Raw genomic sequence first — 21,649 nt, forward strand, 5'->3', positions numbered from 1 at the left:
GGGCTCTTAAAGCCACAGTGCAGGGGCTGGGAAGGTGGCTCAGTGGTAGAGCACTTGCCTTGCATGCATGAGGCCCTGGGTTCGATTCCCCAGCACCACATAAGCAAAAAGAAAAAAGCCAAAAGTGGCGCTCTGGCTCAAGTGGTAGAGCACTAGCCTTGAGCTGCAGAGCTGAGGGACAGCGCCCAAGCCCAGAGTTCAGGCCCCCACAACCGGACCCCCCCCCCCCAAAAAAAAGCCACAGTGCATCCTCAGGCAGAGAAACAGCCAAACACTGAGGTTCTGTATTGTTCGGGGAGGTGAAACACCGCAGGCTCATCTCCTCCACGAAGTACCAGGCAGATCATGAACTCCAGAACCTGGAGGCATTGTATCTTCCTGGTCTCTATTGACAGGCTTCCAGGAGGCTGGGATTGTAAAGCGAAAAACGAGTGCACAAATAGCATCGTTTGAAATTGTTCCATGTTTTCAAAAAGAAAATAATATAATTGCTCTTATTGGGAGCACCATGGAATTTGCAGGAGCGTGGATTAGAGTTTGTGAGCTGGGAAACAGCAAGAATGTGGGCTTTTCCCTTTTGGCCTTCTTGTCTATGAGACTGAAAAGGTAAATTAAAAACAAATCGCAAACCAATTTTATTCAGAATTTTCTCTGTATCATCATCAAAGTCTCTCCTTAAGTTCTCTCAGACAAAAAACAGTCATTTCTAATGGCCTTTCAACAAGGATCATGAGACTATTGATGGTGGTGATGATGATGATGAAGATGGTGGTGGTGAGGATGATGAAGATGGTGGTGGTGAGGATGTGGTCATGATGGTGATGAAGATGGTGATGGCCGTGATGGTGATGCTGATGCTGGTGGTGGTTATGGTAACAGTGATAATAACGATGGTGGTGGTGGTGGTGGTGGTAATGATGGTGATGATAATGAAAATCATAGGCTTGATGATGATGGTAATGGCGATAAAGAATGGTGATGATGATGATAGTGGTGGTCATGTTAGAGGCAGGTAATATCCGGATGGTTTTCTGCTACTACTACAGCTCTAATCCTCCTCAACTACCAACTTACGGGGTCAAAGGCATTTGGGGGTGGGTTGGTGACAAGATGAAAAGGAGAATCTAGAAAACCTGAAAGAGGGCTGATGAGGATGGACGTTAGGTGGTTAGGGCATTAGTGGTCTTATTCCAGTGCCTGGCATGTAGTAAGCCAGTTCTTACTACTAGGTTGTGGAAACTATGAATTTTAAAAACAGTTTCATCAAGATGGTATGCACACACTATTTAATTGATCCAAAGCCTCTGTCTGCCTAGGGTGAGTGAGCATGAGTGTACCCACTAATTGCTCAGATGTTCTTAAAAAAACTGTGTGTGAGCATGACAGAGTTGTGTAACACAGCTCTCCAGAGGGATGCATGGAGTCTGGGATGTCGGAGGCCTATTTACTCTGCCCTGCATAATTAAAGTCAGAGCGCTTCATCTATCTGGATCTCAATGTCCCTCTCTCTAACTTTAGGGAGAAAATGGGGAACTGAATTTGCAAAAGTTATGGAAAATGGGGTATCACTATGCAAAAGTTTCCTTCTTTCCTCTTTGAACTTCCCAGCATGTACTCCTTTTTTCATTTTTACTGAAGTATTATTGACAAACAGGTGATATACATACGTAAGGTCTACCACTTGATTGGTGTAAGTGTGTGTTTATACTGGGAATTGAACCCAGAGCTCCAAAGCTTCATGTATACAGTGCCTCATAACCACCATGCTGTACATCAGGTCTCCAATGACTCACCTTGCATAACTGAAACTCCATACCCTTGGCCAACTTCTCTCCATTTCCCTCAACTCTTAGCCACTGGTAACCACCATTCTTATCCTTGCTTCTGTGAGACCTATTTTAGATCCCACAAATAAACCGTACAAAATGTCTACTTCTGCATCTGTTTTATTTTACTTAGCATGATGTTTGTAAATCCCTGTTGCCTTAAACAGCAGAATTTATTTTATTTATTTTTTTAAGTTAAACTTCTATGCCAGTGCTTGAACTCAGGGCCAAGATACTGTCCTTTAGCTTTTGGGCTTATGGCTAGTGCTCTACTCCTTGAGCAACTGTTGGCTTTTTTGGTGGTTAATTGGAGATACGAATCTCACAGACTTTCCTGCCCTGGCTGACTTCAAACCATGATCCTCAGATCTCCTCAACCTCCTTTGGGTAGCTAAGATTACAGGCGTGAGCTACCAGCACCCAGCTATTTTTATTTTTTATTGTATTTGTTGTGCTCAAAACCAGAGCCTGTCGCAAGCCCAGTAAAAGTTCTACCACTGAACTCTATCTCAGCTCAGTGATTATTTTTGCAGTGTTAATGGAAATGTGATTTACCCAGCCATGAGTTGGATTTCACCTCTTTTACTTGGGGCATGGAGACTCCCATTTCACATGCCTTACTTCCTAAACATTTACCACCCTGCAAGTAAGAATTTAAGAAGCAAGTCTATGAAACATGAGCAGATCATGATCACAAACACAGCAGAGCCAGGAATCTGAGTATGGAGGAGGCTTTATTTCTCACACATCTCCCCACTATTCTCCTGGTGGTGTCCGGTAGCAACCAGCCTCAGGAGAGTCTCATTCTTCCATCTTCTGTGGGGAGAAAAAAAATTGTACACAGGAAATGAGTCAAACTTGATGGGAGGCTGAAGATTATGTTGAAGTGGAGCAGATGGAAAGTTTGGAGCTTCAGGAAAGTGACATTAAGGAATGGCTTTGTTTCTCTTCGCAGATTGTGAAAAGCTACTGAAAATAGAACAGATCCTCTTAAAGGCAGGGGCTTCCTGAGCGGTGTGGATGACATGCCTTTCCTCCTGTACCTCATTGCTTGTTCTTGTGAGAGTCTGGGACATGGGAATCTCTGTGTGTGTGTGTGTGTGTGTGTGTGTGTGTGTGTGTGTGTGTGTGATCCAGTAGCAGGAATAAAGAGATCAAACTCTTCCTGGGTAGTTCCTAGGCCCCCCTGGATCTCTGGGGGAAAGCCACCCCAAGGTATTCACTCTTACCTGGCCCCCCACATCACGGCTCTTGGCCCTCAGCTTGTTGACTTGGGACTCAGCAATGTCTGCCCTCTCCTCAGCCTCCTCCAGCTCATGCTGGACCCTCCGGCACCTGGACAGCTGCGTGTTGGCTTGCTCTTCCTGTGTAGAATATGGGGGGGGGGTATGAAGCTGTGGAGCTTCTCAGTAGAGTTCTGGGGGGTTGGAGGACCAGGAAAATATGGACTCTAGATTCTCTGCCAGCAAGTAGGGAAGATAGGTGGAGTTCTCTGGAGTGTGAGGACAGGGAGCTCATGTAGATGGCCTGGGGTCACCTTGCAGGTGCTGCTGTCTCTCCAAGGACCACTCACCCTCCCTGGAGCCCTCTTCCATATGACTCCTAGAGCTCTTTGGAGGATATTCAAGTCCAGAGCTCTCCCAAGGCACCTGACATCTCAAACACCAGTGAATGGCTCAGGTCCTCCTTGTCCAATGCCTCTGCCCATTACTTGTGTGGAACCAGGTCACTGTATGGGCCTATTTAAAGCTCATCTAATGTTTCCTTTTTTTGTCGGTCATGGGGCTTGAATTCTGGGCATCTAATGATTCTTGGGTGGCCTGCTGCCTTCCCTCATCCCCTTGCTCAGCCAATCCTGGACTAAGCCAGCATGCATAGTCCCTTCCTCCACTTAACCAGCTCAAATGTGCTTGCTGGAGGTTAGGATGGAAGTGACCAGACTCTTGGGCAGGGGCAGTCAAGAGTACTGGGAGGAGCCAAGTGCTAGTCATTTGTCTGGGGCAGGGCCTCCTAAATTTTTGTTGCTCAGAATACTAGTCCTGAGATTCTCCCAAGGCCAGCTGAGTGCAGAAAGTGCTACTTTCTAGCATGCTTCTTCCACCTTGGAGAGCTAATTGAGAAATTCTTGAACTAAAGCAACCAGTTTAACTTTATGTAATTCAATTTTCCCTTCCCCTCCTCCCTCCCTCCCTCCCTCCTTCCCTCCCTCCCTCCCTCCCTCCCTCCCTCCCTCCCTCCCTCCCTCCCTCCCTCTCTCCCTTCCTCCCTCCCTCTTTCCTCCCTCCCTCCCTCCCTTCCTTCCTTCCTTCCTTCCTTCCTTCCTTCCTTCCTTCCTTCCTTCCTTCCTTCCTTCCTTCCTTCCCTCCCTCCTTCCCTCCATCCTTCCCTCCCTTCCTCTATTCCTTTCTTCCTTTTTGAGAATGTAACTTAGGCTAGTCTTCTGCCTCTGAGTGCTTCTGAGTACTGGGATTTTAGGCATGTCCCAACCCACCCAGCACAATTTCTTTTCAATAAAGGAAAAAGCCACTCCTTCTCTCAACCCCAGCTTTCCTCTATCCATAACCCTCAGACCTAGAGACCCAAGAGAAGACACTTTGTAAACCACCCTAAAAGGTGAAAAGGAAGAGGAGGACACTGGCTTTACCTTATTCCTTTTTTCTCTTGTTGATTTCACAGATATGAGCGGGGGTGGGATAAGAGGCAAGGGGAGGGGGTTAGGAGGGAAGGAAGGGCTTCTGGAGGCTGGAGGTGATGGGGACCAGAGCGAACAGAAGGTGGAGGGATGGTGTGCAAGCTAGCAGGCAGGAGCCTGGTGGATAGGCTTGGGTGGTTCGAAGCCCATAGGGTGGTCTAAGCTGCTTTGGGGTGGGTAGAGTGAGTGAGGATGGGGTAGGATAGACTGAGGTGGACAGATTGAAAAGGGATGGAGGCGTGTGGGAATGTGAGGCAAGATAAGAGGGCACAGAGGTAGGAGAGCAGGCAGGGACTGAGGGTAGGTATTTGTGTTCACACCTACAAAGGCAAATTAAGGATGAGGCTTCCTGGCTGGTCCTCACCCAATACCCATTTCCACCTCTGCCTCCTAGGATACCCAGGTGGGTGAGAGTGTCCTGGCGACCTGTTATACTCACCGCTTCCTCTGCCTGCCTTTTATAAGACTTCACTTTGGCCTGCAACTTGTCCACCAGATCCTGGAGCCGGAGGATATTCTTACGGTCCTCCTCAGCCTATGAACAGAGCCTCTGTGTCAGGGGGACCCTCCAAATCCCCCAGCCCTACCCACCCTCCACTAGTCCATGGCTGCTATCCATGAGATTTGGAGCCCATGCATTCACTGCAGTCGAGAGACATGCACCTGGTAAGTCATTTCCTTGACTTTGCGTTCATATTTGTGGGCTCCCTTCAGAGCTTCAGCTCCTCTCTTCTGTTCAGCATCCAGCTCATTCTCCAACTCCCGCACCTGAGTACAGCAGAGAGAAGACAGAAGTCAAGTCACATCTCCAAGCCTTCATTCATGATCATGGTCACCCACTGTGGTCCCAATGGCCACAACCCATGGTGGGGAGACACCTGCCCCTCTCCCCAGGGAGTCCCAGTGGTTACAGCGAGGGTGATGCTGGCCTTGGACAGTTAGGATAGGTTCACTCTGAACACTGTTCTTAAAAAGAGCCCCACCTTCTTCATGGATCAGGAAACTGTCTCCTAGCAGGCCTTATAACACTCTTTCCCCTGTGATTGTTGTCTTGACCTCTGGAAAGGTTGTGGAGCTCAGAGAACTGGGTGTGTGTGACTGGATGACATGTTTCCAGGAAGAAGGCGGCAGAGGGCTCCCAGCCAAGCCAGGAAACAAAGAACCCTTGATAGCAGTAGGGGATCCAGAGGACAGATGTGTCTAAACCCCTTTTAATGGCATAGAAACTGGGAATAATGGAAAATAAGCACTACTTTTTGGAGAAGTTCTAACTTTCCTACAGTTTCTTTTGTTAATCACATGTCTATGATCTTGTTTTTAATCCTGCCCCCCAAAAACCCCAAAACTCTTTTTGTATTTATAGGAACCCTGAGCCTGGTGACTAAAACTAAAAAATGTCTGGGAACTTTCCTGCTGGGAAATTATTCCTCTCCTCTCCTCCTTCTTCTCTTCCACCCCCTTTCCACCCACTCTTGTCTTTGCTCTCCGCAGGACAACAGAAACATTCTAATCACCTCCTCTTCCTCTAAATGCCAAATGCTCATGATTGAAATAAACTATCAGAGGGAAATGAAGAAACCACTAGCAAAGTAACAGAACAAATAGGAAATATGTATGCTTCCAGATGAAGGAAAAAAGCAGGACTTTTGGTGTTGGGGGAATCCATCTTTTCTGGTATTTGGATTTGAAGGAAGAAAACACAAGCTTCTTCCTTTCTTTGAGGATGGAGGGGAAAATATATCAGAATGGCAGGCCTTAGGTGGAGATCAGAAAAGATAAGGAGGGATGATATCTGAAAAGGGCAGCCATGGAGAAGTGAAAAATTTTATGCAGGATGGGCCTTTGCTTTTCAAAACAAAGCTTGCTTCTAGAAGCAAATCACATGGAAACATTTAGTTTTGATGATAAATAGTATTTTCACCACTTATGTATGTAGACAGGAATATCCATGGAACACAGAAAGTGAACCTTAAAAAGTCAACATTTAAAAGTCACTTTAGGGACCAGAGAAAGATGGTGGAGATGTAGCTGGGTTACATGTGAGCTCTCTCCAAGAAACCAATTTTCCCAGTTCAAGGAATAACTCACTATGGGAAAATCACACCAAGTGAACTGTAATAGTACAGAGATTCTGCCTAGCAAGGAAACACTCAGTCAGTTTGCACCAGAAGACAGATTTGAGCACAAGTGGCTGCCACAGCTGCCACCAGCTGCTGTGAGACTGGCCAGACAAAGCTGGAACAAATGCTCCAGAGACTGAGGGACACTTCTCTTCACCCACCTCCAGTGTGGACAGGAATTCCACATCCTGCTGACCACCAGTGCAGATCAGGAGGGGCCAAAAAGCCAAGGGAAATGGTGAGTATCCCCATTCCTACTCACAGAACAGCTCAGGGAAGGCAGCCCTACCCTCTCTGCCACCAGAGAAGAACGCCGTATTTGATACTGGCATAGACTCCACCATAACAGCTAGCAGAGAACTCGGAACACAAAAGCAGCAGGGGGTACCATTTCTGTCCAGGGCAAGGATTTGGACCTGTGAGAGTTGGCTCTGCCCAGGGGAAGGCTGCCCCGTCCAGGAGGAGTGAACTCCTCACAGGGCCAGGGTAGAACAACCTTCACTACCTGGTGAGCCCAGACAGGCAGCCATGACCCACTGCAGGCAACAAAGGAATTCCATCTATACCTCAGCCAAACCAGCACCTTAGCCGGCTGCAGGAATCTCATAGCAATTCATTAACAATAATAAATAAAAACTGGACAGGCTTAAAAAAACAAGAGAGGATCCAGGATAGTCACCCAAAGGGAGCTCCCCACTTTGGGAAAGACCGCTGACATGCACAAGCTAAGTCCCAGCAGCTCCAGACACCTCTTCCCAGCAGCTCAAAGAAAAAAACAAAAGCAGATCCTGCTTTTTAGTCTGGGAAGAAGGTCAAAAGTCCCCAAGCCTGTGAAGCAGAACTTTTTTCTGTGCACCCAAACAAGATGCTTTGAGAAACCAACCAAGCAACAGGGAAAACCGATCACTAAAAGCAAATTTAAGATGCCATCAAGGAACTGGAAAGTGGACTTAGGGGAGACATAAGAGCCCCCAAATAAATAGAAGATACTTTTTTTCTCTTTCCTTTTTCCCTAATTATAATTTTTTTTAATTTTTCTTTATTTTTTAATCCAGGTGTGGATTTTGTCTTAAAACTGTGCTCAGTGTTGGTATTGGGCCTACTTACATATCCAATAGGGGAGAGATAGAGTGTACTACCTATTTGCACTGTGTACCTCCAAAGTTTGCACAATCACAGGGCTCTGAGTTGGTGCTTATCTGGTGAGTGACTAGATATACTTTGAACTCCCAAAAAGGAGAGATATAGGGAAAACATCTATCTTTGGGTGAGAACCTCCAAAGTCTGTGCAACTGAAGGGCTTTGGGTCAGACTTGCCATAAAATTGTGTTCTGGTGGTGAAGTGGAAATATTTTCAATTCCAAAAAGGAGAAATAGAATGAAAATACCCATTTTGAGTGTGAACCTCCAATTCTTGTGTAACTACAGGGCTCTGGGTGGGGGCTTGTATTAGAATTGTGATTTAATGTGTAATTGGTATACTCTCACTCCCCCAAAAGTAAGATACTATGAAAACTCCCATTGTTGATTGTAAACCCAAAAGTCTGTGTTATTACAGTGCTCTGGGTAAGTGCTAGTCTTAGACATGTGTTCTGGTGTGTAATAGGATATAATCACACTCCCAAAAAGGTGAGACAGAGTGAAAATACCCATCGCTGACTGTAAACTCCCAGTCTGTACAACTACAGGGCTCTGGGTTGGTACTTGTGTTTTAATGAGGAATTGGATTTGCTTTCATTCCCAAATGGGAAGAACAAGGACAGAAAAACAAGAAAAATGGCAAGTCAAGGAATTTCAAATCCCACCCAGGACAAACAGGCAATAGAGCAGTTAATAAAAAATCCAGAGAACACCTCTTAAAATGCTTTACAAACACTACTGGTAAACATGCTGATTGAAAAAATTGAAAGTCTACATAAGGCTATGCATGAGCATGATAAGGCAAACAAAAGATTAACAGATGAATTCATGGAATCCACAACCAGAAAGCTGAATGAATTCCAACAAAAGGAACGGGAGTCCAGTGAAAGTATAGCCACTTAACTAAAGGATTTGAGAGTGAACATGGAAAACCAAATTAAGGAGGAAAAGAAATCCATACAAGATCTAAAGCAAAGATTCAACAAAGAAATTGAAGCCATTAAAACTGAGCAATTAGAAGGAAAGGAAGTAAAAAAAAAAACAAAGTAGAAAGTCTGGAGAGTAGGCTAGACCATGCAAAAGACTGTATCTCTGGGATAGAAGACAGCCTAGATATTATAGAGAAAGAACAGACAAGTATTCAAAACAAATCCAAAAATATGATAGGTCTATTCAGCATAGAGAAGATACCACCAGAAAGCCTAATTTAAGGCTAATGGGTATTGAAGAGGGCCTAGAAACAGAAGCCAAAGGTTTAGGACATTTATTTAACAGAATCCTAACAGAGAACTTCCTAAACATGCAAAAAGATAGGCCCATTTTGATACAAGAATCTTTTGGAATCCCAAATAGACCAGAACAGAACAGGACATCCCATCACCACATTGTAATCCATACAGGATCAATAGAAACCAAGGAAAGGATTCTTAAAGCTGGCAGGGAGAAAAGATCAATCATCTATAAAGGAAAACCAGTCAGGAGAATCACAGATTTCTCCGCAGAGATGTGAAAGCAAGAAGAGCCTGGAATGAAGTATGCCACATCCTAAAGACAAACAATTATCAACCAAGAATTGTGTACCCAGCTAAACTCTCCTTCATAAATGAGGGAAAAATAAAAACCTTCCACATCAACAAAAAAAACCCTTAAACAATATGTCTCCACCAAACCAGCACTACAAAAGATACTTAAAGATGTCCTACACATAGAGAACCAACTAAAACATGATGAAGGCAGAGAAACAGCCCCCAAGCAAAGAATCAGATAAACATAGACAGAACCCCTAATATAGACACAGCCTCTAAGAAGGTAGGTAACATGACAGGAATTACCAAACACCTCTCAATCCTAACTCTCAATATTAATGGACTTAAATCTCCAATCAAATGACATAGAATCTCTAGTTGGATCAAAAAACAGGATCTCTCTGTCTGTTGTCTTCAAGAGACGTACCTTTTCTACAAAAACAAACATATTCTTGGAGTGAAAGGCTGGAATAAAATCTACCAAGCAAATGGCCCCCACAAACAGGCTGGAGTAGTAATACTAATATCAGATAAAATAGACTTCAATTTAAAATTAGTGAGAAGAGATAAAGAAGGACACTACACACTAATGAAAGGATCTCTCCTATAGGAGGATATAACAGTTCTAAATATCTATTCATCAAGTACGAGAGCACCCAAATTTACCCAAGAAACACTACTTTCCCTAAAATCACACATAGACCCAAAGATGTTGATTTTTGGTGACTTTAACACACTGCTTTCCCTGCTGGATCGATCAAGTTGGCAAAAACTCAACAGAGATCAGCAGATCTAAGCAAGTGCATAGACCAACTAGACTTAACAGCTCTCTATAGACTATTTCACCCATCAGCACATGGAACATTCTCCAAAATATACCACATTTTAGGTCACACAGAAAATCTGTCCAAATACAGAAACACTGAAGTTATTCCCTGCATTCTCTCAGACCACAAGGGAATAAAATTAGAATTCCACTCCAAAAGTCACCAAAGAAAATCCTATAACACATGAAGGCTGAACAACACTCTGTTGAACCACCAGTGGGTCATGGAAGTTCACTTTAACAAAAGTGAACTTACAAATTACCAGCTCCTCTGGGATATAGCAAAGGCAGTACTCAGAGGGAAGTTTATAGCTCTGAGTTCCTACATCAACAAATTGGAGAGATCTGAAACCAAGAATTTAGCGAGACACCTGAAGTTCCTTGAAAAAGAGCAACAAGCCAAACCCCAATCCATTAGACAGAAACAAATAATTAAAATTAAATCAGAATTAAATGAATTAGAATCCAAAAACCCCCATAGAATCAACAAAACAAAGAGCTGGTTCTTCAAAAAAAAAAAAAAAAAAACCATAGAGGGAATCAGCAAAAGAAAGAGTTGGTTCTTTGAAAAAAATTAACAAAATTGATAGACCCTTAGCAAATCTTACCAGAAGAAGAAGAGAACAAACTCAGATGAGAATGGAAACATCACCACAGAAACAACCAAGATTCAGAACATTATAAGGGAATATTTCTCATTCCAGTCTGAGACTCTGGATGAAATGGAAGAATTTCTAGCAAGTATTGATATGCCCAAACTAAACCAGGTGAGCTAAACCAACTTAACAGCATTGAAATAGAAACAGCAGTAAGAGACCTCCCATCCAAGAAAATCCCAGAATCAGATGAGCTCACTGCTAAATTCTACAAGGCCTTCAAAGCAGAACTCACAGCATACTTCTCCAACTAGTCAATGAAATTGAAAGTGAAAGTTAACTACCAAACTCCTTCTATGAAGCCAACATAACCCTCATCCAAAAACCAGACAGGGACTCATCAAAGAAAGAGAACTATAGACCCATTTCTTTGATGAACATTGATGCAAAACTTCTCAACAAAAATCTGGCCAGTAGACTTCAACAACTAATCAAAAAAATCATATGCCATGATCAAACAGATTCATTTCAAGAATACAAAGCTGGTTCAGTATGCACAAATCAATTAATGTAATACATCACATCAACAAGAGCAAGGATAAGAACCACACGATTATCTCAATAGATGCAGAAAAAGCATTTGACAAGATCCAATACCCCTTTATAATGAAAGATCTGGAGAAGCTAGGAATCTAGGGAACATTTCTCAATACAATGAAGGCCTTGTATAACAAACCTACAGCCAGCATTATACTTAATGGAAACAAAGCTGAGGTACAATGTCCACTCTTTCCACTCCTCTTCAATATAGTATTAGAATGTCTAGCCAGAGCAATAAGACAAGATGCAAACATAAAGAGGATTCAAATAGGGAAAGATGAAGTAAAACTCTCCCTCTTTGCAGATGATATGATCTTGTACTTAAAGCACTCCACTCCCAAGTTACTTGAGCTGATTTGAACCTTTGGCAAAGTAGCAGGGTATAAAATTAACCCTCAAATATCAATGGCTTTCCTGTATGCCAACAATGAGAAGAGTGCACCTGAAATCAGGAAAGCAACTCCTTTTGTAATAGCCCCACAAAACTTAAAAAACCTAGGAATTAACTAAAGAGGTGAAGGATTCCTGTGAAGAAAACTTTAAAAACTTGGAAAAGGAAATTAAAGCAGAACTAATCAAGTGGAAAAACCTCCCATGCTCCTGGATAGAGAGGATTAACATTGTGAAAATGGCAATACTGCCAAAGGCTATCTATAAATTCAGTGCAATATCTATCAATATTCCAACCTCATTCTTCAATGAAATAGAAGAAGCAATCCAAAAATTCATATGGAACAATAAAAGACACTAAAGAGCAAAAATAATCTTTAGCAGAAAGGATAGTGATGGAGGAATAACATTACCAGACTTCAAACTACTCTAAGACCATAGCAATAAAAACAGCTTGGTACTGGCACAAGAACAGACCCGAAAACCAATGGAGTAGAACCAAAGACCCAGAACTGAACCTGCAGATCTATAGCCACCTAATCTTTGATAAGGGTGCCAAAAAATAGTATAGAAGAAAGACAACCTCTTCAGTAAGTGGTGCTGGCAAAGTTGGTTAAACACCTGTAGAAAACTAAAGCTATATCCTTATCTATCACCCTGCACCAGAATCAACTCTAAATGGATCAAAGACCTTGAAGTCAAAGCAGACACCCTGAAAACACTACAGGAAGGAAGAGGAGAAAATCTAGGGTTCCTTGGCACAGGCCAAAATTTTCTTAATAAAGACCCAGAAACACAACAAATCAAAGAAAGGTTGGACAAATGGGATTGCATGAAATTGCAGAGCTTCTGCATGGCAAAGGACATAGCTAGCAAGATCAATAGAAAGCCCATGGATTGGGAGATCTTCACTAGCCATACAACCGACAAGGGTCTCATATCTAAAATATATCTGGAACTCAAAAAATTAAATCCCCCAACAACAAATCCTCAAAGAAATAACTGCCTGATTAATAAATTGGCTAAAGACTTAAAGAGAGATTTCTCTGAAGAGGAAATAAGAATGGCCAAGAGACACATGCAGAAATGCTCAACTTCTCTGGCCATAAAGGAAATGCAAATCAAGACAACATTGAGATTTCACATCATCCCAGTCAGAATGGCTATAATCAAGAAATCTAACAACAGATGCTGGAGGGGATGTGGACAGGAGGGACCCCTACTGCATTGTTGGTGGGAATGTAAACTTGTTCAACCACTTTGGAAAGCAATATGGAGGTTCCTCAAAAGACTCCACATAGAGCTCCCCTATGACCCAGGAATCCCACTTTTGGGCAGTTAACCAAATGAAAACAAACAAGGCCATACTTATGCTACCAGCACAACTATATTTATCGCAGCATTATTCACCATAGCTAAGATATGGAACCAACCAAGATGAGGGCAGTAGATGAGTGGATCAGGAAAATGTGTGTTATATATATATATATATATATATATATATATATATATATATATATGGAATTCTATGCTTCCATCATAAAGAATGACACTGCCCCATTTGTTAGGAAATGGAAAGACTTGGAAAAAAATCATATTAAGTGAAGTAAGCCAGTCCAAAAGAAATTTAGGTCCCATGGTTTCCCTTATTTGCAATAATTAGTATACGTGTAGAATAATCTTATCAGAAGAGCTGAAAAGCTCAAAAGCGATGTACATGTGTCCATATAAGATGATGCTAAGTGAAATGAACCCCGAGATATGGACACAAGAGGTCTGCCTTTATTGTTATTGTTTTAAATGTACTATGTGATTTCTTTTTTTGGTTGTTTCTTTTGTATGTTCTTCCCCCTATGGCATATCCCCTGTTGTCATTGTACTTGATTTTGGTACCCTGCATCTTGTACATACATTTGTCTAATCTGGGGAGGGGAAGGGGAATAACAAAATGCTGAAACAGGGACACAGGATGACCCATTGCAACAATGATACCCACAGGAAACATACTTTACAACCTCGGGTGTAGGGATGGGGTGGAGTGGGCAGGAGTGTGGGAGGTGGGGGAGGAGATAGTGGGACAACAAAAGGAAAGGGGTAACAATGACTGACAAGTAAAGTGCTCATTGCCTCACTCATGGAACTGTACCTCTGTACAGCATCTTTACCATAAAATAAAATTTTAAAAAAAGAAACGTTTTTTTAAAAAAAGTCACTAAAGGACTGGGATGGTGGCTTAGCAGTAGAGTATTTGCCTAGCATGCTTGAGGCCCTGGGTTCCAGTTTTTAGTACCACATCAATAAAAAAGTCATTCAATAAACACTAAAAACGATAAAATAAAATATTAAGAAAAAGTCACTCCAAGTATTAGCATATCAAGATGGATTTGTGGGTGGCGGGGCGTAGTGACAGGTGGAAAAGAGATAGGTGGGCATTTGGCCCCCAGTGATTTTGGCAAGTGATCTAAAGCTACTTTTGCAGGGACTTGATCAGCAGCCACTCTCCACCCCTCCCTACATTTCTAGATGGTGACTCTGCCTGAGGGGGCACTTGGAGGGCCAGAACCTTCTCACACTATCCTACCCTGGCCTCCAGTTTCTGGATCTGCTTCTTGCCGCCCTTCAGAGCCAGCTGCTCAGCTTCATCCAGACGGTGCTGCAGGTCCTTCACCGTCTGTTCCAGGTTCTTCTTCATCCGCTCCAGGTGGGAGCTGGTGTCCTGTTCCTTCTTCAGCTCTTCAGCCATCATGGCGGCCTAGTTAGGGTCACAGGATAATCAGTGGAGCCTCTGTTCACACCCACCCATGGCATAGGGACGATGCGGGTAAGGTTGGTTGTGTGCACCATACTGAGCCTCACACTGCCTCCACCTCCCCCAGCGGGTCAGCCACCACATCCCACTTTGCTTTACAATGACTCCCTTCTCTCATGGCATCCCTCCAGGATGCCACTGTAAGCTCTCAAGGGATCGTTCCCCCTCTTTCTGGGCCCTAGTCCAAAAGCCGTTTCTGATCTGCAGTCACCATCTCTGCAAAATGAGAAGAGGGCGCTTACATCAGTGATGGCCTTCTTGGCCTTCTCCTCTGCGTTCCTGGACTCCTGGATGGAGTTCTCCACCTCGGCCTGACACTGAGCCAAGTCAGCCTCCAGTTTTTTCTTGGTATTTATCAAGCTTGTATTCTACAAGAAAAATTAGATATCGGGGTGAAGGTTCCATTTGGGCAATCCAAACAACAGGAAGACAGCAAGTGGAGTGGGGAATTAGGTAAATAATAATCAGGTTCCTTTTCTTATTTCTCCCAGGGGTGATCCTATGAGACACTGTGTCATTTTTGACTGAACACCAAGTCCTGAAGCAGAAAAATTGAAGCCAGGCATTTGGTGACTCATGCCTGAAATACGAGCTCTTTGGGAGACAGAGATATGGAGGATCCAGATTTGAGGCCACCCCAGAAAAAAAAAAAAAGTTCACAAGGCCTCCATCTCAACCAACAGCTGGGTGTGGTGGTATGCACCTGCCATTCCAGTTACATGAGAGGTGGAAATCAGGAGGTTCTCAGCCAGCCTAAACTTGAAGGCTTGTGAAACCTTGTCTCAACAGTTAGTATACCAACTACTTTGAGAAGTGTGAATACAAAGATTGAGGTTCAGGCAGGCTCAGGTAAAAATGCAAGACCCTTATCTCAAAAATAACCAGAGCTGAAAGAGGCTGGAGGCAAGCATTAAGTGGAAGAACACCTTCCCAGCAAGTGTAAGGTCCCAAGTTCAAATCTCAATATCACAAATAAATAATTGAACAAATGATAAATCTCAAATATGAGTATAGTTAGGTTATTCAGCAAAACAGTATTGGAACACAGAAGTGACTGATAGAAATAACTACGTAACACAAAAAATAATTTTAACAATCAAAATAAACTATACCTAGGACAAACTGGACAACATTTGCAATGTATATCATGGGGAAAATTCTCTTTCATATAAATAAGACAAATCAATGAGAAAAAGGTAAGAAGTATAAGTAGGTTAAACACATCAGAAAACAAATACAAACGGGCTGGTTGCTGGTGACTCATGTCTGTAATCGTAGCTACTCAGGAGGCTGAGATCTGAGGAGCATCAAAGCCAGCCCAGGCAAGAGAGTTTGTGAAAACAATTAATTAATCACCAAAAATCTGGAAACAGAACTATGGTTCAAAGTGGTAGAGAACTAGCCTTAAGCACAAAAGCTGAAGGAGAGTACCTAAGCCTTGAGTTCAAGCCCCAGGACAGGCATATAAAAAGAAATACAAATGGACAAAATAATGATGAGAATCCAATTCCTTAGTAACAATGATAAAAAAAAACCCGATGAAGTGTATTCAACATAAAGCTGACAATAATAATAATGATAATAATAAACTTGATAATAATAATGACAGTAATAAACCAGTCTTCACATAGTTTCCCAATGAGAAAAAATAGGGGTGGCCTTGTTAAATAGTAATTACAATATAATTACACACATCTTCACTGTTTCTTCCTGAAATTTTACATCTAGAAAAGTGCTTCTAGAGATAGTAAGACAATAGTAATCATATCAGATATTTGTGAAGATATTTATTATGACTCTTTCTGTAATATAATTTTTTATTGGGAACAATCTAATCCACTCACAAAGCCCTGATTAAAGCTCTTTATATATAACTAGACATTTTGCTTTTTGGCCATTAGTATTACATCATAGAAGATCATTTAAAGAGATAGAAATATGTTCGCCAGATACTGTTAAATGACACTAGTAGCTTGCAAAAGGTTGATATATATATATATATATATATATATATATATATACATATATATATATATCTAACATATATATTTTACTTGTAAAAGGTTGATATATGTGTATCAAAAGGTTGATATATATTTATATAATATTAGGGGAAGGGAGGAAAAAGGGTTGAGATTGATTAGAATGTGTTGTAAACATGTGGAAATGCAACAATAAAATCTCCCCCTCTATAATGTAAGTGAATAAAAATACAATATTTGTCTAATTCTAACAATCTAAGAAGAGGGACCCTTAAATAGTAACAATATGGTTTTGCTTATTTCCTCCTCCTCCTCCTCCTCCCCCTAATTCTTCTTCAATAAGCAACTTTTAGCTGGTTTCAGGGCTCACACCCATAGCCCTAGTTACTCAGGAAGCTGAGATTGTGAGGATCAAGTTTCTGGGTCAGCCTAGGCAGAGAAACCCATGAGACTCTTTACCTTCATGAATAAAGTTGGGAATGACAGGTTCATGCTTGTCAATGAGTTATGATAGGAAACAAAATCTAGGTGAATTGTGGTCTAGGTATGTAAGAAAGGAAGTGAGGCACTATCTCAAAAACAGCCAGTGCAAAAAAAAAGTTGTGTAGCATCATGGCTTAGTATTGGTAGAGTGTCTGCTCAAGCAAGCACAAGGCCCTGAGTTCAAACTCCAGTACTTCCAAAAAACAAATACATAAAAAATAAAACCCAACTTTCATAAAAGCAATACAAATAATTATTTTGAAAGAAAATCCTAAGATTCTAACATTTCATTTTAGATGGCCCAGGCTGAGCATCCTAGTGTGAATGCCTGAAATCTGAAAATCTTCTCAAATCTCTAAGTTTCTGTATATCAACTTCAACCACAAGTAGAAATGGTCACACCTGACCTCATGTGGCTGTTCTCAGTGACAATGCCAGCATAGAATTAGGGATGTAGCTCAAGGCCTTGAGTTGATCCCTAGCACCACAAGGGAACAAAATCTACCACCACCAACAAAAAAAGCTGGGCACAATGTTGCATGCCTGAATTCTCAGCACTGAAGTCTGGGGCAGAAGGATCACAGGTTCAAGGCCAGCCTGAGCCACATAGCAAGACCCTGTCTCAAAAAAAATCAAAATGCACCAGGAAACAGATAATTGAAAGGAATGGGATGGGGTTAAGGGAGAGGGATAGGCAAATCACAGAAGAAGGGGGAGGAGAGATGCAGTCAAAATTAAATGCATTTCCTACAAAATTAAGAAAAGCGAGGGGACCCATGGGTTGGATGGAACAGGTGAAATTGTTAAAAGGGGTAAAACTGATCAAGACACATTGTATCCATAAACTGTTTTGTTGAATGGCGACTCCTTAAAGCTAATAAACAACTTAAAGATAATAAAAATATATTTAAAAAATTCCCCAAACCAAAATCCCAAACAACAACAGCAAAAAAAAAAAACAACCCTTCAGGTACAAATATTATATAACATTCATTTTAGGTTCTGACTATCACATTTATACAAAGCAAATGAATTTCATGTTTGGCTTTGGATCTCATCCCTAATAGATCTCATTTTGTATATGTAAATATTCCTAAATCAAAAATCTAACCTGAACTCTGAAACATGTCTGGTCCCAAGTATTCCCATCCTTCCTTCCCACTTGTAAGTATTTGGGATAAGGAATTCTTAACATGTACACCTTCTGTGAAGCATCCTTCAGTGCTTTAAGCTACAACTAATTTTTTCTCATCCTGATTCTCCCGCAACGTGTGTGTGTGTGTGTGTGTGTGTGTGTGTGTGTGTGTGTGCAGTTCTGGGCCTTGAACGAATGGTCCAGGCTCTATCTCTGAGTTTTTTCTTTGCTCAAGGCTAGCGCTCTATCACTTGAGCCACAATTCCACTCCCAGATATTTTTTTGGATAGTTTTTGGAGATAAGAGTCTCACAGGCTTTCCTGCCAGGTCTGGTTTCGAACTATGATCCTCATATCTCATCCTCTTGAGTAGCTAGGATTATAGGCATCAGCTACCAGCACCCAGCTTCATATATGATTTTTTAAAAAATTTTTTTTGGTACTGTTGAGGGGCCTGAACTCAAGGTTAGCGCTCTACCACTTGAGCCACAGCGCCACTTCCGGCTTTTTTCTTTTTTGCTTAGTGGTGCTGAGGAATCGAACCCTGGGCCTCATGCATGCAAGGCAAGCGCTCTACCACTGAGCCACCTTCCCAGCCCCCATATATGATTTTTTTTTATCTGCTTCTTTAGGATAACTGGAAACTTAAAAAAAAAAAGGATCAGTCAAGAGTCTGAGTTTTCCTGGCAAGGGGCTGGTCTTGACTGCTAGAATGGAGGAATGGAAAACTCCCTGCCAACTCCCTACCTAGGCTCTCCCTACCCCTGGGGTGGGACCTGAGCGGAAGGATGGAGGAAGGGGGTGTTCCTTGGACAGGAGGAAGACGGGAAGCGGGGGGCTCTCCCTGCCTCAGGCAGATGAGAGCCAAAGGAGAGTGCGCACCTGGGAGTGTAGCAGCTGCACTCTGTCACTGGCGTCCAGCAGCTCCTGCTCTGACAGCTTGCGCGTCCGCTCTGTCTGCTCCAGGGCCACCTTCATCTCCTCCAGCTCCTCCTGGAGGAGGCCGTTCCTGCGCTCCACAATGGCCAGCTGCTCCTTGAGGTCCTCATTGCTCCTTAGGGCATCATCCAGGTGCAGCTGGGAATCCTTTCGGGTCGGGGGTGGGGGAAAACCAGAAGTGAAGCTAGAGCTGCTGGGTGGGCTGGGGGACCCTGGGTTCCACGGGAGGCGGCTGCGGCTCACCTTGAGCTGGCCCTGGATGGCGCGCAGGTGTTTCTGGGTCTCAGCCACCTGGCGGTTGGAATGGCCCAGCTGGATCTCCATCTCGTTGAGATCGCCCTCCATCTTCTTCTTCAGCCGCAGGGCATCGTTCCGGCTGCGGATCTCGGCATCCAACACGCTCTGCATGGCCTCTGTGGCTCGTTGGCTGTTTCTTTTGAGCTGCTCGATTTCCTCATCCTTCTCAGTGACCTTGCGGTCCAGCTCGGACTTCACCTGGTTTAGCTCTAGCTGGATGCGCAGGATCTTGCTCTCCTCGTGTTCCAAGGAACCCTGATTAGAGCAAAGGAGCTATTGGGAGTACTGTGAATATTTCGATCCCAATACAAATAGCATGAGAATAACTCATCATACAGATGGAGAGAATGATCCTCAGAGGTTTGAGCATTTGACCTGTTCCCGAAAGTCCCAAACAGTGATGAAACTGCAACACATTGTGTCTGTTAATAGCAAGGAATCCGTCTTGAGGGAGACAGAGCAGAATTGGGAATTGGCAAAACGTTTAGGATCCAGGATGCTGGTGGCGCACACCTGTAATTCTAGCTACTCAGGAGGCTGAGACCTGAGGATCAAAGTTTGACCCCAGCCCACACATGAAAGTCTATGAGATTCTTATCTCCCATTAGTCACCAAAAACCCAGAAACAGAGGTGTGGCTCAAGTGGCAGAGTACCAGCCTTGAGCAGAAAACACTGAAGAGACAGTGCGCAGGCCCTGAGTTTAAGCCCCTGTACCTGTGCACGTACACACACACACACACACACACACACACACACAAACACACACACCACAGTTTGTGGAGGATGTGATGTGTCGCCCAGCAGTGTTTTTGACAGAACATCTGTTCCCTTGTTATTCTGCACCAGTTTAAATTTCCTGAGACATGTTTCAACCAATGGTCTTGCGTGGCCACGGATGACACTAGGTCTATTTTGCTTCTGCAGTATTCTTGACAGCACAAAGTGCTCTGTTCTAGGCGATTCTGTGCTACAACAGCCACCGAGGGCTAGGGAGCCATTTTCAGGATTGATGATTTCAGGAGCCATTTCAAGTGATTGCTGTTTTGCTTTCAGAGAGGAAGCTACTGAGGATGCATGTATTCTCAAGAGGCGATGTGTGTGAGCGGACACCAGAGCACAGCCTTTTCAGACCCCAGAGGTAATCATCTTCCCCTTGGAGGATGGGAAGTGTCTGCCTCCAGGCAGGAAGGAACTCCCCACAGGGATGGACAAGCACACCCTCTTTCAGCTTCCAAATTCTGAATCCCAGACATGACACTTGCCTCCACTTCTTCTAAGGCAGCCTGGAGATCAGACTTTTCCTGCTCCATTTGCTTCTTGGTCTTTTCCACTTCTTGAAGGTTCTTGACAGTTTCTGCAATGTGCTCCGTTAAGTCAGAAATCTCTTCTGCAAAGAACGGGTTTGATTTAGGATCTCTGTCAACTGGCTCTGGTTTCACAGCAGAGGTATTTGCCAGGCGATGTAGGGGCTGGTGGTTCACTGATGACATTTATATAGGGGAGAATGTGGGGAAGTGGTTTCTTGGAGGTGTCAGCAGACACAGCTGTGTCACTCCACCTGAACTATGCAGAGAAAGTAGTAACAGAGAGACAACACCATCACCCTAAGACCTCAAAAGGGTCACAGAGAGGAACCAGAAAAAAAAATGTATGGAATCATCATCACCTAGAATGCATGGGGGCTTTAGAGAGGTCTGGTCTGGTTTTCTAATTTTCTGCAGCCTAAGGAATTTATTGACAAACACAAGATTGCAAAGACATTTAGAGACAGACTCCCTGAAAGGTCTTGTTCTCTAACAACTGTTGTTAGAGGAGCAGACTCCTGCTCCTCAAAAATGAGACTTAAGCTGCCACCTTACATGAAGAGGAGTTGGGCCTTGGAGCAAACTGGTAGACCCAAGGCATGATGGGTGAGGGTTTTGAAAGGCAGTGGGAGGGAGGAGGCCGTGGTTGACTGGGGAAGGGGCTGGAAGGAGGAGAGAAAGAAACAGACTTTGCACACTGGTGGTGCTGACAGTGCTCACCTTGCAGATTTTTGTTCTCCCGCCTCAGCGTCTCTACCTGATCTACCACCTCTTCATAGGCATTCCTCATCTTGAAGATCTCAGTACTGAGAGACCTGGATTCTTTCTGAGCAGCTTCCAGCTCAGCTTGACTTTCATCCAGCTTTTGCTTCCACTCTGCAAGGACCTGAGACATGATAAAGAGACATGTAAGAAGAAGAAAGCCCTGCGGTGGGGGGTGGGGGGTGGAAAGTGGGATGGGGTATGGGGAGGGGGAGGGGGATG

General features: G+C 43.3%; 1 protein-coding gene across 2 annotated transcripts in view; it reads right to left on the minus strand.

Moving 5' to 3' along the window:
• Nucleotides 1–2,542: 2,542 nt before the first annotated feature.
• Nucleotides 2,543–21,649, minus strand: part of Myh13 (myosin heavy chain 13) — a 52,511-nt gene continuing 33,404 nt past the window's right edge. Inside the window, exons 30-39 of one of the 2 annotated variants that reach the window (XM_042691466.1) lie at nt 21,386–21,551; nt 20,624–20,748; nt 19,307–19,615; nt 19,007–19,210; nt 14,768–14,893; nt 14,298–14,468; nt 5,182–5,286; nt 4,958–5,053; nt 3,056–3,190; nt 2,543–2,642 (exon numbers count right to left, since the gene is read on the minus strand). In XM_042691466.1, coding sequence (XP_042547400.1) covers nt 2,628–2,642; nt 3,056–3,190; nt 4,958–5,053; nt 5,182–5,286; nt 14,298–14,468; nt 14,768–14,893; nt 19,007–19,210; nt 19,307–19,615; nt 20,624–20,748; nt 21,386–21,551 — 1,452 coding nt within the window. In that variant the 3' untranslated portion in view covers nt 2,543–2,627. The remainder of the gene's footprint in view (nt 2,643–3,055; nt 3,191–4,957; nt 5,054–5,181; nt 5,287–14,297; nt 14,469–14,767; nt 14,894–19,006; nt 19,211–19,306; nt 19,616–20,623; nt 20,749–21,385; nt 21,552–21,649) is intronic. The other variant, XM_042691476.1, reaches the window with a different exon arrangement.

Source organism: Dipodomys spectabilis, unplaced genomic scaffold (assembly GCF_019054845.1).
Source record: "Dipodomys spectabilis isolate Male_0828 unplaced genomic scaffold, ASM1905484v1 ptg000004l, whole genome shotgun sequence".
Taxonomy (NCBI): Eukaryota; Metazoa; Chordata; class Mammalia; order Rodentia; family Heteromyidae; genus Dipodomys; species Dipodomys spectabilis.